The 22,876-nt window shown below is 44.4% G+C and overlaps 1 protein-coding gene across 1 annotated transcript; it reads right to left on the bottom strand.

Moving 5' to 3' along the window:
- Window positions 1-732: 732 nt before the first annotated feature.
- ACO2 (aconitase 2) lies at window positions 733-22,851 on the bottom strand. The gene is made up of 18 exons (XM_041481575.1): window positions 22,725-22,851; window positions 17,000-17,142; window positions 15,705-15,963; window positions 13,482-13,574; window positions 11,418-11,576; window positions 11,062-11,212; window positions 9,819-9,923; window positions 9,467-9,558; window positions 9,079-9,184; window positions 7,813-7,970; window positions 6,673-6,746; window positions 5,844-5,955; window positions 5,548-5,670; window positions 5,191-5,346; window positions 3,014-3,205; window positions 2,064-2,196; window positions 1,640-1,761; window positions 733-1,231 (listed from the first exon to the last, which is right to left on the bottom strand). Exons 1-18 carry the CDS (start codon window positions 22,758-22,760, stop codon window positions 1,088-1,090), a joined length of 2,358 nt encoding a protein of 785 aa, XP_041337509.1. The 5' UTR covers window positions 22,761-22,851; the 3' UTR covers window positions 733-1,087.
- Window positions 22,852-22,876: the final 25 nt, after the last annotated feature.

Here is a 22,876-nt window from a genome sequence, read left to right as displayed (position 1 = left end):
CTCAACTGTTATTCCTGGTGCAATGCCCTAATTAAAAGAGAGCCTAGAATTCTTTACGTTCACATAGTAACTGAGGTCCATCTGTGCACATAATAAGCTTACAGAATGCCACCTACAGAGCAGCAGTGTTCACACATGCAACCATCTAGCTGTGATGGAAACAACTGTTTGCAGAAACCCCCCAGCTGTTTGTATAGGTGGAAATTTGGGTGAAACAAGTGAGGAGCTTCCACACAGGCTGTTCTGGGGTAGTGCCAAGGCAAGGGGAAGAAAACAGTCCAACTACTCCAGGTAGTTGTTTTGCTCAGCTCCTTTTGCACAGGGTCAGGGCTCCCCGGAGTATAGTGAAGTGGTAGCGATGTGGTTTGTGTGCTGCTCTCTTGAGAGACTCCTCAAAATCCTTCTCCTGCTCTAAGTTGTGCTTTAGGAAAGTGTGCAGGGACATCAGAGAAGCAGGTGTTCTTTTCAAGTTTGTCACTGTTGTCATAGTGGCAGTGTTGCCCTAGACAGGAATGTAGGGGGAAGGTGGTCATAGTCAAAAGTGTAGCTTGCAGTAGTTTAATGTCAAGAGCTAAACAGTCCAGGACAGCTGTAAGGGCTCTTTTTTTACCACAATGAGTTACTGTTCAATTTGGGTTTTTTCTCCATATAGCAGTGATGTAAAAGAAGTTCTTTCCCACCCTCCTAGAAACAATGATTGGGATGATAAATACAATAACACATGACAGAAGAGATGGTCACATTCTTTATTTTCATTTTAAGTCTTTAGCCATCAGTAAAGTGAATGGGCAGAAAACAACCAACTGAGCAGACAAACCCACCTTTGCTGGTTATTTCCAAATATAAATAACTGTGAGAGAACTGAAATTGAGCCAAAATAGAAAAAAGAAGCTGGGGAATTTAAAAGACAAAAGTAAGCCTAGCTGCACTCCCTTTTCATAGTGTCAGTGAAGAGGAAGTACCATAACAAAAAGGAAGCTATGGTTACATTTGATCAGACATTTATTCCAACAGTAGGCATGGAATTGCACTTTCATGAAAATGCCAAAGCTGAATCGAGTCCAGTGCACTGGGGCATTGTGCGCACTTAGCTTGATTTCTGCTGCAGCTCCTTCATTCTGTTCAGGGCACTGCCAGCCTGAAACCACTCGATCTGCGACTCATTGAAGGTGTGGTTCAGCATGATTGTTTCTTGGCTCCCATTGGGATGCTTGATGATGCATTTCAGAGGCTAAAGGAAGAAGACAGTTTTATTTTCCCTTTTCTTTCAAGGGAGAACGTTATCTGAAGCTTCTCACAGGAAAACTTCTACATGGCTTTAAAGGGCTAAACAGGGAAAATTCCAGCTCAGGGTGGATCTTAACTTCAAATTGAGGTCGCAGTTCCTTCTAGGGAACGCTCATGTTTAAGTCAACAAGTCCAGGAATTCAGAGTACTGTACGAAGGTTTCTTTTAACTGTTCAGAACACCACTGATTCTGACCTGCCCTGTGTCTCCCAGCCCACTGTGTCTCACCTGGCTGGCAGACTGCACTGCTCATCAGTGCTGATGCTGCCTCACCAGCACACAACTCACCACTGATCCCCATCAGTGGCACATCCCTGCTCCCAAGTGTATGACAAGACACCCGGACAGTTACCTTTCCAGGTGCAAAGTCTTTCAACCCCACAATGCTCAGCTTATCCACAGGATGAATCTTGTTATAGTCTGCTGGATCAGCAAAAGTGAGAGGCAGTAGACCTTGCTTCTTCAGATTGGTTTCTGTGGAGAACAAACCACCAACCACACTTGTAACATCTCACTCCAGGGAAGCACGATTACCTTCTGGCTGCTCAGACTAGTATTCCAACAATTACTGTCTTTGTAGCAAAATCAGCATATCCGTTGTTTGTGGCATATCCAACTAGGTATGTAACAGGACTCCTGACAGGAGGGACCTTGCCATCTGTCAGCAGGGAGGGTTCATGCCTGTAGGTGTTGAGCCCTGGGCAAGTTATAAACACCACTTCCACTCCAACTGAACACATCCTGTTTACAAACACCATAGGGGAAGCCTGACTCACCATGGATCCTGGCAAAGCTCTTGGTGATGATGACCCTTCCTCCCAAGTGACGTGGCTCCAATGCTGCATGCTCCCGGCTTGATCCCTCACCGTAGTTTTCATCCCCAACAACTGCCCATTTGATACCCATTTTCTGTGACAAAAGACACAGATTTACATTTGTGCAGCTACTCAAGTGAGGAATTTACAACAAGTACCCATCCACACATCTCATTTCAGCGCTTCACTGACACTGCTATGCCATGATGCCTTCTCCCAGAAGCCTCCCTTGGGTTCTGAGAAAGGAGAGAAATAAAGGAGTTCAGTGCTTCACAGTAGTTAGGCACTGCCATCCTTGCTGACAAGGGCTGAGAAGGATTGCTCTTGGGATCCAGAGCAAATCTTTTCCTTCCTTTTCCTGCCACCTCTCCTTCCATCATGCTACGCCAGACCACTGTTTGCACGAGCCATGACCTCTGCTCTACTTCTGGAAGGGATATGGAAAATTTTAACTTCTTTCTACTGAAAGAGCCAATCAGAAACAACTGCCAAGTTGTCCAGAGGGTAAAAGTACATTTCTTGAGATTTGAAGCCTAGTGTTAAAGAATAAGGGGATAAGACTATAATTTATTTAAACATTAGACTAGTCCCAGGTGAAGCGTTCCAGGAGGCAAGACTTAGTTAGTCTGATGACACCCACGCCTTGTAAGGTGTGCAGAGCCTAAAGGCTCTTCCTCTTTCGTCTATGATTTCTGGTCCCCTCTGGGCCACGAGATCTTCCTCCCTCTTCCCCATAGAATCTCCTACAGGAACTGCAATCATCAGAGAAAGTACCAAGAAAATGCCTTAATGCTGAATGAATTTGCAGCTGCTGTTACTTGAGAGCAGGAGGGTGAGATCCTTATATTTGGCACAGACTGCCCAAAGTGTAAACATCCTCTTAAAATAGACGTGTCAGGGGAACGTCTCACCTTGTAGTAACGGGCTGTATCTGGGACTGGGCCAAACTCCTGGGTTAATGCGTTCCGCACAGAGTTGGCTTTGCCGTTTTCGATGTTGATGGCACCAATGAGCAGGTTGTTGGAGATGTTGTCCAGATGGCCACGGAATTTAAGCCACGGTCCAGCTGCAGAAATATGATCAGTGGTGCATTTCCCTTTTACCTAAAGCATAGCAGAAGAGAAGAATGTCTCAGGATGGACTAATGTACTTGACCCTTCCTCAACTCTTGTGACTATGAAACATTAATTGGGAGGAGTGGTTGATACTCCAGAGGGCTCTGCAGCCTGTCAGAAAGGCCTCAACAGGTTAGAGAGGTGGGCAGAGAACTGTCTGAAGTTCAGCAAGGGCAGGCTCAGGGTCCTGCACCTGGGAAAGAGTAACTCCGTGCACGAGCTGCTGGAAAGCAGCTCTGCAGAGAAAGACCTAGGGGTCCTGGTGGAAAATAAGCAATCCATGAGCCAGCAGTGTGCCCATGTGGCCAAGAAAGCCAATGGTATTCTGGGGTGAATTAGGAACAGCATTGCCAGCAGGTCAAGGAAAGTGATCCTGTCCCTCTAGTCAGCCCTGGTGAGGTCACCTCTGGAGTGCTGTGTCCAGTTCTGGGCTCCTCAGTACAAGAGAGATATGGAGCCCCTAGAGCAGGTTCAGGGGAGGGTGACAAAGGCAATTATGGGACTGGACCATCTCCTGTTCAGCCTCAAGAAGAGACAAATGAGAGGAGGACCTCTCATTTACAGTATCTGTAAGTATCTCAAGGGAGGGTGTTAAGAATGTGGAGCCAGGCTCTGCTCAGTGATGCCAAGCATTAAGAGAAGAGGCAATGGAGCAGAAACTGAGGCACAGGAAGTTCCACCTGAACATGAGGAAGAACTTCTTTATTGTGCAGTGGCCACATTGGAACAGATTGCCCAGAGAGGCTGTGGAGTCTCCCTTAGTGGAGATATTCAAGAACCATCTGGACACAATCCTGTGCCATGTGCTCCGGGATGACCCTGCTTGAGAAGGGAGGTTGGATCAGATGACCCACTGTGGTCCCTTCCAACCTAACCCATTCTGTGATCATCGTATCTCTTTTTAAAGACATAAACCCCAGAAAAGCACATCAGTTACAGAATCAAGGCACTCTAAAGCAGAACACAGTAGTTATTCTGCATGCATTGGGTAAGAAGAACATCCTTTTTCCAAAGGGTAAATTACAAAAATTAGCTTAGCCATGACATCTCCTGCTGTGTCCTCACTTCCCTCAGCAGTATGTTGTTCAGGTACAAAAAGCAATTAAGCCCTTCCTGCTACAGCCCAGCCTTCCTGCTGGGGAACTTCAACAAGATGCCAAGTGTTACCCTCTTAAGTTTCCAAACTGCACATAAGCCTTCTCAGCTTGTAAGAACAGAATTCCCAACCACAGATAATGGCCTTCCAACTGGTAAGTTCTAAAGTGCTTATAAAGGAATCGCCTGTGTCAAAAACTTTTGCACAGCAGTATGGCAAATGGATGTATTTGGGAGTACATCCAACTCTGTCACTGAGAATCAGGAATGTTCCCAAAGGTCAATTCATAAGGGATTGCATTTCAGAACCCCTCACCATATCAACTGAAATTTCCATCTGTTAACTCACCTCAGGCAGTGAGGAGAAACCCATGTCTCCACTGAAAGACCAAATTGCAATGTTTAACAAGTGTGAAGTAATTTCTCTTTCTATAAAGTGGGAAGAGAACATGCATACTGATGGATGAGAAATTCCCAACGACCTCATTTCAGACAAAATGCATCTTAAACAGTCAGTACTAGAGGTGCTAATTAAAGAACCCATCCACCTTTTTATTGCAGGTTGTAACTGGGACAAATTCTGCAGACTGCATGGTTTGGGCAGGATCATATTACATGCTATAACAAGCTTGCTTTTGCATGGTATTAGCAAACCACTAGCCCAAAGGAGAAAAGTCACTTAGTTATAACAGAAAGAAGTATCAGAAGGAAACACCTGGAAGAAAGGAAGACCCCTTGCTTCCCTTTCTGTTACAACGTGGTTGTAGGGGAGGGAATCTGGTATCTCAAAGGCACATCCAAAGCTTCTAGCAGTTGTTGTGCAAACCCCTGTTCAAGCAGACCTGTCATAGCTGATGCTCCCCCACTTTGTTCCTGACCTTGATGAGGATCAGCATGTCTTCGAGATCCTTGCCATCCCACTTATCAAAGGGCTCGAGAAGCTGGAGACGTTGGCTGGTGGGGCTCACATCCACACGCTGCCCACTGCCATCCTTGGGAGGGTACTGATAGGTGTCCTGGCCTGGGTCGAACTCCTTTCAAAGAAGAAAGGAAAATCATCAGCCTCAGCCATCCCCAACAGCACGTGAAGAACAAGCCAATACAGGCAACTGCACCCATTCTAGCTCTACCACCATGTGTCAATAAAGAGGTCAGTGCCTCTAAGTTCCCTCAGTATAAAGAAAACACTGCTAGTGTTGGTCTTCCCTCCCTCTGCCCCCAGACAGAGCAGTTACCAGCTTGGGCAGCTCATCTGCATCAGGTGCCTCTAGTTTAAACTTCTTTCCATCTGCTCCTGTCAGGTAATCTGTCTCAGGGTTAAATTTTAGAGTGCCAGCAATGGACAGGGCTGTGACAATCTGAAAGAAAAAAAAAAAGATTTAAAGGCATATTCTACCTCCCATCACTTCACCTGAAAGTCCTACATCTAAGTCTCAAAGCCACCAGCCAAAAGCTACTAAACGAGGCACACTGGGCCTCTTCTGCAGGTGCCCTGGACTATCCCACAGCCCCTCCTTTGGCTGTTTCTTACCTCCGGAGAAGTCACAAACGCGTGAGTCTCTGGATTGGCATCATTGCGACCTGTGAAATTCCGGTTGTAGGATGTAACTATTGTATTTTTCTCTCCTTTCTTGATGTCCTTCCTGTGAAAGAAGCAAACGTGCTCATCAGATCCAAAAGGAATATTGCTTCTAGATGTCTCACTGCTAGAATCCCCCAGCCTGGTTTTGGCAGCAATCACTGCCTTAGAAACATGAGCTGGTGCCTGTACATGTTTTCCTCCCTTCAGCACAGACCCGAAATGAATGAATGCAAACCCAAGTCAAACACTGATTCTTGCAGTAGTTTTCACAGACCATGTTGTTCACTGTTGAACTGTCTAAACAATAATCAACTAAGCACATTGCCTTTGGATATCCCATGATCAGCTGTAATAAAGCAACATAAAAATGTGCCTCCCATCCCTTCTATTGGGAATTATTCTCCCTGCCACTCCAATGACCAATGAAGTTGTACCAGTTCACTTTTCCCATTTCAAAAGGTCCATACAAACTTCAGTCCACCCTCTCACAGACAACAAATCTTTCTCCCCATTATTTGCCTTCTATGTGTGTCCATTCTGCAGCTTTATTCACCTAAAGGCTCAATATAAATCTGTAGCCCTTCTTTTTGCCTCCTCCAGTACATATCAGACAGCTATGGCCAGTTGGTTTTTAAACATTTAATTACCCGTGTGTTGTATTTACAATACAAATCAGTGCTTCACAATTGATTTGATTTACAATCAAATCAAATGCTTCACAGAGCATTCTGGGAGCTAAAAGATACAGAGCTAGAGTGAGGTCCATCTTTCATTTTACCTGTCCCACTGGCCGATGCATGGCCCACAAGCATTAGCAAGAACCAGCCCTCCAACATCTCGCAGAACTTTTGCCTGGGGGCAGAAAACAACTTTGTTACCACAAAATGCCTGGAATGAGTTTCTGGGGTTACTCTTTTGGGGGAAGAAGACACTAACAGGAAGCACCGAGCCTGAAAAAGTTCCCTTCCTTGTTTCAGTTTTGAGTCACTTTTATAAATACATGGGGTTTGGCCCCAGTAAGACTGTAAGTTAACACTGGGGCAGAGAACAGGATGACTTGCCTGATGTTCCCATTCTCTACCTGCTTCAACTTGAGCAATCCAGCTACTTACAGCCATTTGACTGAAGGGCAGTGTCTGGTCTGATTAATATTCCATAGACTTCCTGTCCATGTGAGGAGAGAACTGGCAACAGTGCAGGCAAGTATGTGTGCCTGTTCAGTCTGCTCAGCAAACAACTCAATTAAGGGGGCAGCTGGTAAGGAAAGGTACGACTTGAAAGGTAGGACTTGGTTGGAAGAACCATCAAACATTAGCTGCAAATATCCATATGTAAAGACTTTGTCCTCACACTATGACAGGATCTAAAATTTACTAAATAGTAAAGCTAATTAAAACAACATTTTCTTCACAGAAAAAAAGAAGAAAGTAGGTAATGGTTCCTCAACAGAAACATTCCTTTTAAAGCCAATATGAATTTTGCCATAAGTTTGGTCTAAATTGGGAACCACCTTCTGACAAAAAGGCATGCTGTCTTTATATATTGGGATAAAAGTGGATTGAAGCCTTTTGTCAGCTGTGGCCATATACAGAATCCCAGGAGCATGAGGTATCCCTTGCCATGCATACCGTTATCTCCTCAGGGCCCCAGTTCCTGACAACTGCCTCAGCCTTGTTCAGTTCTCATCCTGGTTTTACATGCCCAGGTAGTAAAGATATCAGGTCAAAACACTGTCAAGATGATGGCAGAACCCACAGGCACAGTAGCACAAGACCAGTTACTACATCAGTAATTGCACCTCCAGCAATAAGTGAAGACAAAGTTCAGGAGGCTTCCATTAGTTAACTCGGCCCCCAGAGTACTGTCCTGAAGAATTTAACCCTTTCTGTTTGGAAGTGCAAAGAGCAGCCATACTCACATAACCGTCTCTTTCAATGGTGGCACGGATCTGCTCTGACCCTGGTGTGATTGTGAACTTGGATTTGCACTTCAATCCATGCGCAAGCGCCTGTTTTGCCACCGCTGCAGAGCGTCCCATGTCCTCATAGCTGGAGTTGGTGCAGCTGCCAATCAAGCCTGTGGTGTGTGACAGAAACAGGGTGGTGGTTACTGCAGCCCTGGCACTTGGAAGATTCTCCCTGACCCGTCTCCCAGAAGAACAAACAAGGGACAACCCCCCTGTCTGTTGATAAGGAATCTGAAAGGTTTTCAGGTACTAACACTGCCAAGCCTCCCAGCAATATACTGCGGTCACAAGCAGTCTCTAGTCCAGCTCTGGAGGTTGCACAGTCAGAACACACTACTCAGTCACTAGTCTAATCTGACTGGGTTACTGTTTTACAAGACCCGAGTGTCACCTACTTGCACTTTGGTTAAGCAAATAACCAAAGAGAGGTACTGTTCCACAAAGACAGAAAAAGCTTTAAATCAAGATGGCAAGAAATGGAGGAAATTATGAAAAGAAAACATCCTCAGTACAGTATGAAGACCACACAAGGACATGCTGTATCATCCTGACAGCATTCTGGTGCTAAGCAGCAAAATAAAAATCCTCCCTCAGTTACACCTACTGTAACTGTATCCTATTTGTAACACTAGAATATAATACACTTCCCACCTGGGACATGGCTTTACAATGTATTTCCATTCTTTTCATTCCTTCCTCCACTCCATGAGCAACAGTAGAGAAGTCAGCCCACAAGTTACCATCCCAAAAGCAAGGACATAAATTTCCAAGCCCGCTTTTTAGGACAGCAAGTTCTAACTTCACTAGGTCCCAAGAGTTCAACAGCCAACTGCTGGGAATGCTGACAATCATGCTCCTGACAACTCTCCGCAACAGGTAAATCCATACCACAGACTTTTAATAAAAACGATCTTCAATGGATAATATTCTGTCAATCCAAACATTCAAACATTTCAAAAATGGAAGAAACCTGGTCTACCTCTTGAGTTTAAAATCCCTTCTACTATCCTGGATCTCATCCTACACACTGGGCCCATGTGGTCACTACTTTTCCCAGAAAATTCATATGGCCATGAACAGATGACACTGCACCAAAGTCAAAGCACAGACAGCAGCAGTGAATAAACAATCCCAAGCTATATGACCAACAGCTTATCCCAAGACGACAACGTTTATGCCACAAGTATGAAGGCAGAGGAAAGAGCAAATGCTACCCACCAACTCTGATATCAACAGGCCAGCCCTCCTTTTCTGCCACAGCACCAATATCTGACACAGGGTGCGCCAGGTCTGGTGTGAAAGGTCCATTGATATGCGGTTTCAGCTTTAAGAAACAGTGACAAAGTCAGAAATCACAGTAGCAAAGAAACAACCCAAAACACAGCAGCAAATCAATTCCTTTCACAGCTCTATCTGGAAGTTGTTTAACTAAGATTCTCCTACATGAAAACGGGAGCACAAGCTGTCAGTGAAGCAGACCTGAATGTATTTTACATGTTCTAGCACAGCACCAGGAGTGTTGCATCAAACTCCAGCTTGGTCTTCAGTCACACAAAGCAGAGTCACATCACAGTATTCAAGATGGCAAGAAGAAATTAAGGCTTACCTCACTGAGGTTGATTTCTATCACCTGGTCATACTGACAACCAGAATCTGGTACCAAGTGTTGCTTGAATTCATCCGCTAGTGCAGCTATATCTGGAATAAGAAAGAAGGAAGATCTGAAAAGTGCAGTAAATATGAGGGAGAAAAAAAAGTCTAGAATAACTAAACACAGGGGGGTCAACTGTAATTCCCCAGCCACTTCATCTACAGACTTCCCTGCTTGTAGCAGATGCCCTACAGGACCACATAAGATCAAAAATCTCATCTGACAACACGTAGGAGACTACTGCTCCCAGAATACACCTTCACCTGAACCCATACTTCTACCCACATCAATCCCCAAATCCTCCTACCAGCTCTCCCAGTCTTGCCCAAGTATTTCTTCATGCGTTCATTGTAAGGGAAGATCGATGTGGTAGCTCCGATTTCAGCCCCCATATTGCAGATTGTTGCCATTCCTACAGAAGTGGAAGAAGAGACCACGAGAAAGTTCAAGGCCACCCAATTCTCCAAAAGTCAGTATATGCAAAAGACAGCAAAGCTAAGAGAGATCAGGGCAACAGCCACAGAAACCTAAAGCCACAGCTGAGAGGACACTGACAACACAATGGCTGGGTCAGCCCCCTATGTTTCTGACCAATACAGTGCCTGTGACCAGACTCTTGGGAAAGGAATGAGCCAAAAATTACACTGATACCTGCAGATACTGATATAACAAGGAACTCCTGTTTGCACTGAGCATCAAATAATTTACAGCAGTGAGCAGTGTCTCTGCTACCTGCAATGAGTGTCTTGTCCCTCTCTACAATCTCATTTGTCTTCCCTGGAGAAGCCAGACATTTGTGAGAAATTTAGTGGGCTGAATAAAATGTTTCCAGTGACAGAACACACTAAAAAAATCCCAGATATTCGCTCACAGCATGGGTATCAACCATCCCTTTGAAGGACATAGCAATGAAGCTGTAGAAGCTCCTGTTTTACATTTAGCAAGCTAGAAGCAGATATAAAAACTCCTCTGATTTCAGAAAAGAAAAATCCCAAATTGCTCTCAGTTTGTAAACCAAGTATTCAAAGTTGTAGTCAAGTCATGCAAATTAAGGGGAGAAGTCCAGCTTGAAGGCTGTACATCAAGCTAAAGGAGGACATTTCTTGTAATTTGGTCCTAACTAGCACATTACAGGGAACTACAATTTTTGCTAGTTCAAATTCAGCACTGTTTCTTTTTTCTATTCACAGCCTCTTTCAGGCTGAAATGAGTATGTCATTCCTTTATCGCTGACATCTCCACCCTCTAAGTTTACACTAGAATACATCCACCCTTATTCTTATCCTGACACAGCATCTTACAGGATTCTTCACAATTAACCATTCCATGTTCTCAAAATCCCAAGATTTAATGGAGAGAGGTCACTTTTTCACTGAGAGGGAGTGGTATCTGATTACACCACTCTTCCAGTTTGCCATGTACAAACTGCAGGGCCAGGCTAAGCGAGAACATTTAGTACTTCTTGTTTGGTTCCCTTCCCAGCCTCCACACATAGCTGAAAAGCAGCTCCACCAACAATCCACTCAGATAAGAGATCTGTGTTGACTTACCTGTGCAGGAGATTGAATCCACACCCGGCCCATGGTACTCAATGATGGCGCCCGTTCCACCCTTGACAGTGAGGATGCCAGCCACTTTCAGGATCACATCTTTAGGAGAAGTCCAGCCTGAGAGCTTGCCAGTCAGTTTTACACCAATAACCTGAGCAACATCAACAAGGGAAAAAAAAATACTGGCATCACTCCTGTCAGAAAGGTAACAGTATATAGTTCTGCTGTGGGGTATATTCCTGTCATACTGCAATCTTATCTCACCCCTTATATACACAGTGCTTGAAAATCAATGCTCCCTACACATCATGTATCTGGTCTTTGGTATCAAAGCTTCATATTCCTTCTGCTCCTACCTTTGGGCATTTGAGCTCCCAAGGGATTCCTGCCATGACATCCACAGCATCAGCTCCACCCACACCAATGCAGATTCCCCCCAAGCCACCTCCGTTGGGGGTGTGTGAATCTGTGCCGATCAGCATAACTCCAGGGTAGGCGTAGTTCTCCAGAATGATCTGAAAATAAAAATGGATTGTTTGCTTGCTTGTTTTGTGGGAAAGGAGGGGAAAGACAGCAGAAAGAAAACAAGAACAAGAGTTTAGATCAGTATGTATTTGCAGATTTCAGTAGCAAGAAAATAACTGAATATGGGTTGAATTGGAAATTCTCTTTTGTTTCAAACTCCTTGCGGAGGATGTAGTGACAGAACAAGGTACCAGGTCTCAGTCCCAGGATCCTTGTTCATCCCAGGATAATAAAAAAAAATTAGAAAGCCATCTCCTCTTTTTCCTTCCAGTTAAGGCTTTTGCTAAGGTGTCACCTTTGTTAGGCGTCAAGAGTCTGTTCCATCATCTCCACACCCTTAATTAACAGCTGAGCAAGTCAGTTCACTTATCCAACGCTAGCAAGATCTTCCATAGCCTTTGTGCTCCCATAACAATACCAACAGGCTCCTCCAATCCACGCTGCCAGCCAAAACTGAATTACATAGAGGAACTTCTCACCAAGACACTGCCCTTCCCTTATTGATGCTACCAGTTCCATGCAAGACTTTTCAACTATTAACAAAACCATTCTTCAATGAAAAAATGAGATTTCTGTGGTAGCAACACTGTAGAGAACTCAAGCCAATGAACGTCTCACTGCATATGTGCCACACCAACACTAGGAACAGCCTTTCTGGGAAGAACAGAACTCACAGCACATGCATCACAGAACAGTTTGAACAGAACTAAGGCAGTCCTTTACCAAAAAGACCAAGCCTTTGCTTTCAGAACTTTCAGCTTTATACTCTTGTAGCCACATCAACGTATTTGTGTGAGAAAGGTCACTCTCAAGGCCTCGCTTTGGCACAGCTGTACTCTGAAGCTATACAACAGGACCAGTTTCCTCCAGCCAGAGGAAGTCAGCCACAAGAAGACTGGTAACCACAGCACAGAGCTATGTTGTCGCATGACAGATGTTACGAGTGGTTCCAGAACACAAATGACCCGAGGTGTTCCCATAACCTTTTGAAGAGTTCAGCTGTTGCGTCACATTAAGGTTACCTTAGTAACTCATTTTATAGCTAAGAAAACATAGCAGAGAGCTCTTGACTGCACCTGATCACAAGTTCCCTGCTGACAGGATGCTTAACCAGTCATCCATTCTCCTCTCCACTCCTTTTCCTTCATGCTGCTCTTCAACTTTTGCTGCCTGAGACTCAGAGGAACAATGAAAAATGACTACTGGACCCTCAAAGCAAACCAACCACAAGTTAGGGACATCCTGACAGAGGTGTTTGTTTTAACAAAACAAAAAGCCTCATTAAGTGGTAAATTATTTTGGGACTGTCATATTCTTTTTTAATCCAAGTGTAATAACCAGAGAATCTCAGACTTGGAAACCGTTTTGCATTTTATTCAAATTCACCTAGCAACTCCTTATGTGTTGTCACTCCTGAGTACTTGAAGTATGCTGCTCTGTTGTGTCCTCATATACTCTTCTGGGTTTTACAGAACTAAATGCATACATAATAACCCTAAAAAAAGTACATTCCCAAGGCTGCTTTCCTTACCACCAAAAGCAATTCACATTAACCCTATGTAGCCAGCTTCATGGCCTCACCTTACTATCTCAACTGTACCAAGAGGAGCCAGCTCACAAGCAGTTAAGGTATTTCAAGCTTCTGTAATTCACATGGCATGCTGTTGGCACTACCTAATGACACATCAGGTTACAGTTTGACCAAAATAACCTTTAAAAAAAACCCCACTGCGGTCAAGATAACTGAGAGAGAGCAAGTAAGAAACCTCGCCTGCCTCAAGCAAAGTTCCTTCCCTAAACCAGTGAAATTCTCTGAAGATTTGTACTTGAGCTCTCTCTCCACCCTAAATAAAAGACCCCTGCATGTTCAAAGACTGCAAACACACATACTTTACCTGGTGAATGATTCCTGACCCAGGTTTCCAGAATCCCACTCCATACTTGGCACCAGCCGTTGACAGAAAGTTGTACACCTCCTGGTTTATGTCCTATTCACACAGGGAAGCACAGAGCATTAGTATCACATTTTGTTCTTCCATACATCAAAAGCTCGTTCAAACACGCTCCTTTTTCACATGCCTGCCTGTAGTTTGCTTCCCAGTTTTGCAGCAGCTGGAGGGAGGTGCACATAATCTTTAAAACCAAAAGGTTAAGATTAAGATTGTTTGACAGACAGTTGTAACAGGCCATTTAATTTCATCCCACTTGTAGCTCTACTAAAAGTTTTTTAGTTTCTAATTCTAACAGCACAATTTAAGGAAAACCCTGCCAATAAGACATTTAAAAATGCTGTGCTCACTTTCCCTTTTCTCAGGGGCTTTTTTTAACCTGTTTCCCTCACTCATTCTGAAGCCCCTCCTTCCTTCTCTACCGGGTGTTCTTTTTCCTATACAGATGCTTTGGAGACATTTCAAATCCCTTAGATAAATATTCTGGCTTTATTTTTGCAGATTAAGAAATGGAACTGGAAGTGTTCACTGCCAGGGGAGTTGGTGAGTGTCATTTGTCATTCTAGCAAGTCCCCTCTTTAAGACTCACACAATGCTGCCTTTCTTGCTGCACTGTCACCATTGTTGGTGGAGGTCACACCGTGAAAATTGCTTGTGAGAAAAACCATGGTTGCCAAGGAAGTATGACACTATTATATCCTAACAGTTCTTGGCAGAAGAGTGCTGGAGTAGATAAGATAAGCACTAGAAGGAGAGAATTTCTTAAAGAATGTTCTCATGCAGCTAAGCTTCAGAATAAAGGGAAAGGGGAAACGAGATAATTGAAGAATTGTCTCGGCACACATTTGCTGAAGTTTCCCAAGAGGCCGCAGTAGCTCTTTAAGCCTCATTTTCCAGTGGGAGTTGGGTCACTCCACTCTGTTTGTGCATCCCTCCCCCAGTAAACCCAAACCACCCTCTGGCCTGCCAGCATTCATTGCATGCCAGCTGGCAGCAGCGAGGCCAGTCAGAAGGAGGCAGGACCTTTACTTGCTCTGCTCAGAGTGGATGGCAAAGAAGGGACTCAGCTCAATTCAGGGCTGCAGCAAATATAATTGCACTATGGAGAATAAATGCAGGAATAGGGGAAAGGGGAAAACAGGAGGTGAACAGGAGAAAAGAAATTGTCTGATTTAGTTAAGTCTCAAACTGTTAATTGCACAACTTAGGACTAAGACAAGCAGAACAAGAACTCCCCAAATCACTCCTGAATGGTGCAAGTTGCTCTATTGTGGCCCACTGAAGAAAGCCAAAAGCAGATACTTCAACACCACAAGTTTCTGAGAATAGGTATGGACTAAAATCTTGAAATGCAGCTGACCCCTGTTTACTGTTCATAAATTCTGGTATCAACATTCCAGGTGCAATTCCTCCTGGCTCTGACAGTGGACTTCAGCTAAGTCCACTCAGAGTGATAAGATTTCCTTGGCAGATGCATTGTGGTATGTTGGTCAGAGATAAATGTGTCTATAGATAACAGAAGCTCATTTTCAGAGGAATAAGCAGTTGAGTAGAAAATTTTTAAATGGCACTGAATGGACAAACAACACTTTGAAATTCCCACATAAAACCAACATCCTCCATACTTTTACACACATTTATACTATACTCATGAGCCATGAAAACTGTACATGATTCAGTTATTGCTCTTCAGATAATCAGCAGCAAATGGTTTGGGAAAGTAACTACTTGCCTCCCCCTCAGAGGATACACCAGTGCCATGCAGAAATATGTTCATTAAGTTTTTCACACTGCCATACTGCAACACAGAGTAATCTGACTTCCTTTTTTCCCCTTTGAAATAATTTTTTCCTCTCCTTTAGCTGAAATATCCTCTCTCTCTAGAACACACGTGATCTGGGTTTCCATCACTAACAACTTAAGACTAGCTTTTCCTACATTCGTGGTCCTTTAAACCATGTAATGGATGAATCTGAGGTGAAGAACTCCCAAAAATCCATTTAGTCTGTTTCTTCACTGCATCTGACCTACAGAGCTGACCACCACAGGCAATCTGTTACCATATCTGATTCCTGGCTGTCCTTATGGGAAAAAAATTTAAAATAAGCTCATCTTTCAACTGGAAGGACATTTTCAAACAGACAGAAGTTACGTCTCTGCAATAGTGACCTTGGCTCTTTGAAGATCCTTTTCACCGCCTGACTGGGCCTCGATGAGGTGATCACAGTGGATGGTGGAAGGCACAGCCACTTTTGGCAGCCCGCTGCTGATGAACTGAAGCATTGCCATCTGAGCCGTGGCATCCTGCATGGCCACACGGTCTGGCCGCAAGCGCAGATAGGTCTTGCCGCGCTCGATCTCCTGTTTGGCTGGGTCATCCAGGTGTCCATATACAATCTTCTCAGACAAGGTCAGAGGGCGGTCAAGCCTGGGGAGAATAATTTTAGTATCTGCATCTTGTGTACTTCAACATTTGCCCTTTTAAGCATGTAACAGAATGCTTCCCTGTATTGCTCAGACTGTTAAGACCTATTAGCACAGAGAAATGTCCATGCTCTTCTTACAGCACTAAAATATCAAGTGGCACATGGTTAAACAAGGGTTCAGTTCATAAAGTTCAAAAACATATAAACTGATGTAATTTTATGCTTTCTTTTCTAATCTTTCTATACTGTAAAAGAAACACTGACTGCTCACTTCTTGAATCATACTTCAAGACAGCAAATGTAGAGGTGAGACAGAGGTCAGACTCAATTCTGACTCAAATACCAGATCCCACAGCAAATACAACTAAGTGGAGCTTCGTGACCTCAGACCTTTCATCCTGCAGCTGTATCAGCTGAGGAATCTATTTATGTATGTAGCAAGATCTACTGAGAAGTAACCAAATCAACACAACAACTTGAAATGAGAGCTACCACATTTAACAAGGAACACAAAGACTGAAGGACAAGTCATACAAAGCACTGTCACAGAAGTGGAGCAGGAATGACAAATTAACAGGCACACAAGCCTCTATCAGCAGATTAAGGTCACTATGTTTACATATGCTATGAATTCCTAGCCCTTTGTTCCATGCCTAACACAGTGCAAAGAAGCATTAGCCTATAACAACCCTGACCCACGCGCTGCTGCCCCAGAAAGAAGCAAGGGCCAATGTAAAGACTCCTCAACGAGGGTATTAAACAAAGAGGATGGAGCCCTTTCTAGCACCTCCTCTGCACTGGCCTGGTTCTCTGCACGTTGCAGTGCTTCATCATATCCTTCAACCCTTCCCACAGTGCCCCACCACTATGAGGAGACACTACAACTCATGCTTCCCTGTATTTACAACTGCCACTGTTCAGCGCTGCTTTCCCTGGTAAACATTCTTTGTGCCAGGGCCCCACAACATTTTTTACTTCCTCTCCTGTCACTGCAGAGCTCAGTTTAATACACTGACCCCTCTCCTTCTCCACTCTTACCTTTTACGGACAATGTTGATGTTCTTCTCCAGTTTTTCATAGTTTATGTATTCATTGGGTTCAAAGTGGCTCATGGCCACCTTGGCCCGCTGGCACAGGACAGGAGCAACATGGTAGCGTCGTACCCCACTATTCAAGGCATGCTAAAAAAAAGGAGAGTATTAAAACTGGAACCCTGCAGAGTGAATTTCTGTAACATATCAATTTTACTGGGATTTTAGACTGAGGAACGCAAAGGCACCCAAATATATTTCATCATACAATACTCCGTATTATCTTGAACAGTGAGACACCAAAGTACCCAGAACAGGTAACATTTACTAAATTATTCCACATTTTGTTTTGTTGCACCAGATGCCTTTTGCTTTCAAATGAGATATCTGCTTTCAGGTAGTGATGAGCCAATTCTCAAGAAAACCAGTTTGCCATGCTCCTGACATCAGAGTCATGGTGAAGAACCAATGCTGTTTCTGAAGCAAACTATCCCTAGGTTTGCATTTGCTTGCTGGCATTGAGTTGACATTGAAATTGACATTGGCAGGAGATACAGCGCCAGTCTGACTGGACTCGCCTCTGTTCCACCATCACATAGGAAGTTTCCTAGGCAGGGTCCCTCCATACTGCTACAAAATGTATTACATTTCCACAAGGAGACTTCGGTGTACAGGCCTGGTCTACAGTGTAACAGAGAGCAGGACAAGCAAGATGTGAAAAAAACTCACCAGCTCCACCAGCCTGGCTGGTGCTCTTTTCCTTCCTCTTTCAAAGGCACCCTCACCTTTAGCCTCTGAAAAGCCTTGCACTTACCCTACAGGTGAGTTATCTGCATGACAGGTGAACTATACTGTGAGCTGAATGCATCAGCACAAAGTGCCAGGGAAAAAAAACCCAAATTTCGCTTGGCAGCCTCCACAGTGAGACAGTTTCCTGGAACACAGGAGAAGGGCAGGCTATGGCGAGGCACCTTCACAGCACCTGACCTGAAAGAGACGGGTCAGTGCCCAGGGCTAAAAGCTCTCACGCAGCTTTGAAAACTGAGTCAGACAGCAGCCTCCATAAAAACTTCCAAGGATTTGGCACACGCATTTCTTACATGCTTTCAAAGTCGCACTCGTCAGCATTAGAAGTCTGGAAACAGACTGAAGAAAAGAGTTCAGAACTCTTCCTCCTCCAGCACTACACCTTAATCTCAGTCCCGCTTCTTCTCTTCATCCGCTATTTCAGAGTTACAAAGCTTTGATAAGTACAGGTTCATAAATGTAGCAGTAGTACACTAAACACCCCTTTTGCATGTGTGATTGTAAGTATTCCTTGTTCAGAACACAGTCATTGTACATACCACTGGGTTTTTTTTAACCACTGTCAAAAAAACCCTAGTTAATTCTTTAAACCCATTCAAGCATTTTAATGTTTCCCTGTATTTTTTCCAGCTTTCCTGTTACCAGCATTGAAAAGATTGCCTGAAATAATCACGATCAAAGAGACATCACCAATTTTTAGCAAAATCTCTTGTTTTATTGTCCTTTTGATAACACTTGTTAGTATCTTTTGCAACAAAAATTTTGGGAAAGCTAGGCAAGATCACACTACTCAGCACACTAGCAAGAAGGGTGCAGTTTGCATTTTTACCAAACTGCCCTAAGCCATTTTACACAGAGCTTTTGGTAGAAGCAGTACAGACTTACAGCAGTTGTACACCAGTGTTATGAAAGAATATCTGAGGGAAGTCAACCTGGTTGTACAAAGAGGGCACTGCTCCTCCACAAGTGCATGGGAAACCCAGTCATCAAATTTCACTGTGCTGCACTTTAATCCTAGAACTTCCAGAACTTATCACAGGTGTCACACTTAAGACATTTCCTTCTTCCACCAGCAAAAAAAAAAAACAAAAACCACCCCAGAATAACCACCCACACCAATACAAATACCACCCAGCTTCTCATTGTTTAACATACACACTAGGCAAAGCTGCTCTTTACCCAATAGCCACGTAACTTTTGTTTGCTTTGCTCTGGCCTTTTTTTTTCCTTTTTTTTTTTTTTAACCTCACAAGATATTCAGCCTTGTGAAAGTCTCCAACTGCTGGAGTGGCTGGAAAAAAAACACTGAGCTATTCAATCACTGTTCATGGAAAAATAATCTCTTTCCCAGGCCATGAAATGTATTGTGGTTTAATGCAGTAATTTCTTCTTAATTCATCATAGAGAAGAACAAATAAAAGTAATAGCACAGGCTTCACAGCATCTTAATCTTGCCTGGGACCAAAGCTGATTAAAATACAAATCTGAAGCAGATGCTCCAAAAAGAGGTAGAACAAAACTTTTCAAACAAAATTCAGGTAAAATCTTTTCTGTTTGAACATATATGTCTAGGGGTCTTTTAACTTCATGAAATGGCACAAAGAAATGTAATATTTTTTCTACTACTATGTCAGTGTTCAGCTGGTAATTTTAAGATCAGCAATTCAAAGTAGTTGAATCCTGTTGGCAACAGCTTCAGACCACCAGAAGCAGGAAGAGAGTGTGTTTAAGGTGAAGGATTCTGTCTGGACCTGGAGAAGTCTGGAAAACTGAAGGTCTGTTTCTGTAATGGCCAATATGACCCAAGGAAAATAACTGCCTAAACCAATCAGCTTCAGTAGGCTACACAAGCATTTTTCTTACATAAGAATTTTAAAAGGCACCTACTTAAAAAGTGCCATCTTCATTTTACCATCTTCATTTTTCATCTTCATTTAGGATATAAACCTAATCCTGTATTTCTGCTGGGAATTAATTTGATTCAATATGGTTCTTCTCATGTTGGCACCCAGCAAGTCTAAGGATCCACCACCACGCACCACCAAGCAACAAGTATAAAGTGCCTGGTTCAAAAGTCTGCTCTCTCCTCACAAAGGAGAGATACTAACTGTATCACTCATCACAGCTGTCTATTCTCCATGCCTGTCCTCCTCCTCTTGCATCCTCAGAAACAGGGTGGCAGAACTGCAAGATTAAGGAAAAGTCACAAGCCTGACAGTTCCCAGTTTGATTTTCTCTCACTCTTCTCTGAGAGGGAATGTACTAGTGCTTTGTGGGGGCTCCCATGGTGTTTTTTTTATGAAGTAGTGAGAAGTGCCTTGAGCCCAAGAGCCAAGGGAAGTAGGCAATCTGTAAACCTATAAATTTTCCCTTTTATCCAGGAACTGTTTATTTCCAGGCTGACCAAACAGCTGCCAAGTGACCTCCTCTCACGTGGCACTGAATCCCTTATTCCAGTTTGCAGTGTCCTTGTTCAAATTTCAGTAAAAGGAATGGCAGTAATCATTACAGGGCTCCTAAGCCTAGTGGTGTTTCACAAGGTGAAAAGCTTCCTTTAAAGACAGAAGCCAGTCTAATAAATGGGTCATTATTTCTGAAGTCTCTGTAAGGAAGCTAACACTGCCCTTTACAAATATTAAGGAAGCTGTCATGCATTTAGCTCACTACAGTGAATGTTCCAGATGCAAGGGAAGTCTGAATTCAGAAAATAACTTTCATTTTGGCAGCTGGTAAGGCAGACGAGCCCAGTGAGCAAAAGCTCATGTTCCAAAGAGTAGGAACTGTGTTACGTGCACTTCCATCTGGGAAATCTGTCCTAGAAATCCCAGCTGAAACCCAAAATACCATCTTTCCTCATCTTCCCTGATCTAAGAACACTGGCCAAGTTTCCTACATTCACCATGATTCAGCCTTTTAAAAAAAAAAAAAAGGCAGTGTGGTATCATCAAATTGTAAATGCAGGCTCATTTTCTATACCCACTTCAAAAGAGCAACCAAAATTGTGGTTCTGAAGATCAGTTTAGCCCTGGCCAACATTTCTGCCAGACACACAAAGCTACCCATGCATAATTTTGGTACTTACCCATAATGCCTTCAATGAACCTGATATTTCAGGCAGTTTAGAGCTTTACAGCACAGTCCTCCCTTTCAGTCAATCTTCAGGCAATGTGGCTTGAAAAATGGAATGCTACTAAAGGCATTATTTCAGGTAGGCAGAAATGAGATCTTGATCCTTTGAGGCTATTAGAACTATACTTTAAATAAGACAGTCAATCCAAATCAGGCTAATTCCAATTTATTTCCTTCAGAGGCAAGCTTTCTCTGCAGTTCCAGTTCCAAACCAGTTCCAGGATGGGAGGCAAACAGAACCCACAGCAGGGATGTGTGCCATGGCCAGTGCTGGTACTATCACAGTGACTGACAAGATGATGCTCATATTCATTAATCTCTAGGCTGCTACACAGGGGCAAAAACCCTGCCTCCTAAAGACATCACCTAGAGGCATGTGTGATTAGCATCACAGATTTAGTCCTTCACAGGGGGAAAAGAAATATGCACCCTGAGCCTGATAATAGATGACAACCTCCTGGAATACTAAATTCCCCATATCCACTGTGCCAGCACAGCCTTTGTTTTGCATCACACAATATTAATTTTAGCAAATGACTGCTTGTTCTCATGCAATGTCACAGCATAAAACAAGAACCAATTCACTATCCTAATAAAAGATTTGCCTTCATTTTATGAGAAGTCATTTCTGTTCAAAGTACAAACTAAAAACTATTTAACAAGTAAGAACAAATATACCAACCTGAGATGGTGCTATTCTGTAACCTTCATTTAAATTTAAAAACCACTACTTTTCTAAAACTGGAATTAAGATTCGCAAAAGACTTTTAGAATAAATACTAAAGGCCAACCAAATTCTTACTTCAGTTCCCTAAGAAAGGGGAACACGTTGGCCAAGGTCACAAGTGGCGAACTGAGAAGTTACGCTGCCTGCTTTATCACAGGGGAGCAAAGTCTTGCTTATCCCTTAGTAACCCTAAACAGAAAACTGCACCTGGCATTTGCCTTACAGGCTTTAAAAGATATGAAAACTTTATTACTGAGTAGACACAAAACACGACAAAGTCTCAAGGAAGGCAATCTTTGTGGCAAGATCATATTACTGGCGAAGGTGAGTTTTAGAGGTCACGACAGACATGACCAAGAGAGCCTCTATCACGGCCCCGGGAAAAAAGGCAATTTATGTGCCTGACCCGCCTGTTTCTTCAGGTGTCCTAGCTCCCCATACAGAGAGGCTGGCATCTTTGTCAACCAGGGGCCTCTGTTTGTATTAAAAGGAGGATTTTTGAAGCAAAGTAGCCAAAAGACAGCTCACTCACACAACAATGAGTCACCTTGTGCTACCGCATGCCCGTAAGGGGAAGTAATACAAGACGAGGGAAAGAAAAATGCGTGCCCCGAGGAAAGACCTTTTATTTCACCGTTCGGGCCCGCGCCCTCGGGCTCTCTGCCCTGCCAGGTCCGGGGCTCTGACAGCGACTCCAGCCCACCGCAGCGGGGTCCGGGCACACGGGGGAGGCGGCGGCGCCAGGCCGCGTCCCCGCCGCCCCGTTCACCTTGTACTCACCTTGAGGGCCGGCCGGGCCCGGTGGCGGGAGACGTCCTGCCCCAGGGCCCGAGCAGCGGCCACGCCGCCGCCGCCAAAGCCGCGGCCGCCCCGCCATCGCCATGGAAACAGGGCGTGGGGCCGCACCGGGGACACGCTGACCTACACGCGGAGGCGGGGACGGCCCGACCCCGAGGCCGCGGGCGAGCGGCCGCCCTCGTGGCCGCCCAGCGGGCAGTGATCTTGTCCCTGCCGCAATCCCCGCCGCCCGTCCCGCCCGCTGCCTGCCCCGCCCGCCGCCGCCGCTCACCCTCAGCCGAGCCGCCAGCACGCAGTACGGCGCCATTTTGTTCACTGACAAAGATGGAGTCGCGCCGCGATGGCGTCACGCGGCCCCTTTGACATCTCCGGCGCGCGCGGGGGGGCGTGGCCGCGCGGGTCCTGGCAGGGAGACACCCGCGA

The sequence above is a fragment of the Pyrgilauda ruficollis genome, unplaced genomic scaffold, assembly GCF_017590135.1.
Source record: "Pyrgilauda ruficollis isolate IOZ18807 unplaced genomic scaffold, ASM1759013v1 scaffold56, whole genome shotgun sequence".
In the NCBI taxonomy this organism is placed as follows: domain Eukaryota; kingdom Metazoa; phylum Chordata; class Aves; order Passeriformes; family Passeridae; genus Pyrgilauda; species Pyrgilauda ruficollis.
Note: the sequence above shows the minus strand (reverse complement) of the source record. Positions and strands in the feature narration are given on the sequence as shown.

Bases quoted from the DNA above. Each gene is read 5' to 3' on its own strand.
- ACO2 (XM_041481575.1), bottom strand. From the start codon at position 22,760: ATGGCGCCGTACTGCGTGCTGGCGGCTCGGCTGAGG. The intron at 9,924-11,061 runs GTAAGTCAACAC...CCACTTCTGTAG, and splicing joins GGATTCAATCTCCTGCACAG to GAATGGCAACAATCTGCAAT. The intron at 5,347-5,547 runs GTAACTGCTCTG...CTTCTTTGAAAG, and splicing joins CAGATGAGCTGCCCAAGCTG to GAGTTCGACCCAGGCCAGGA.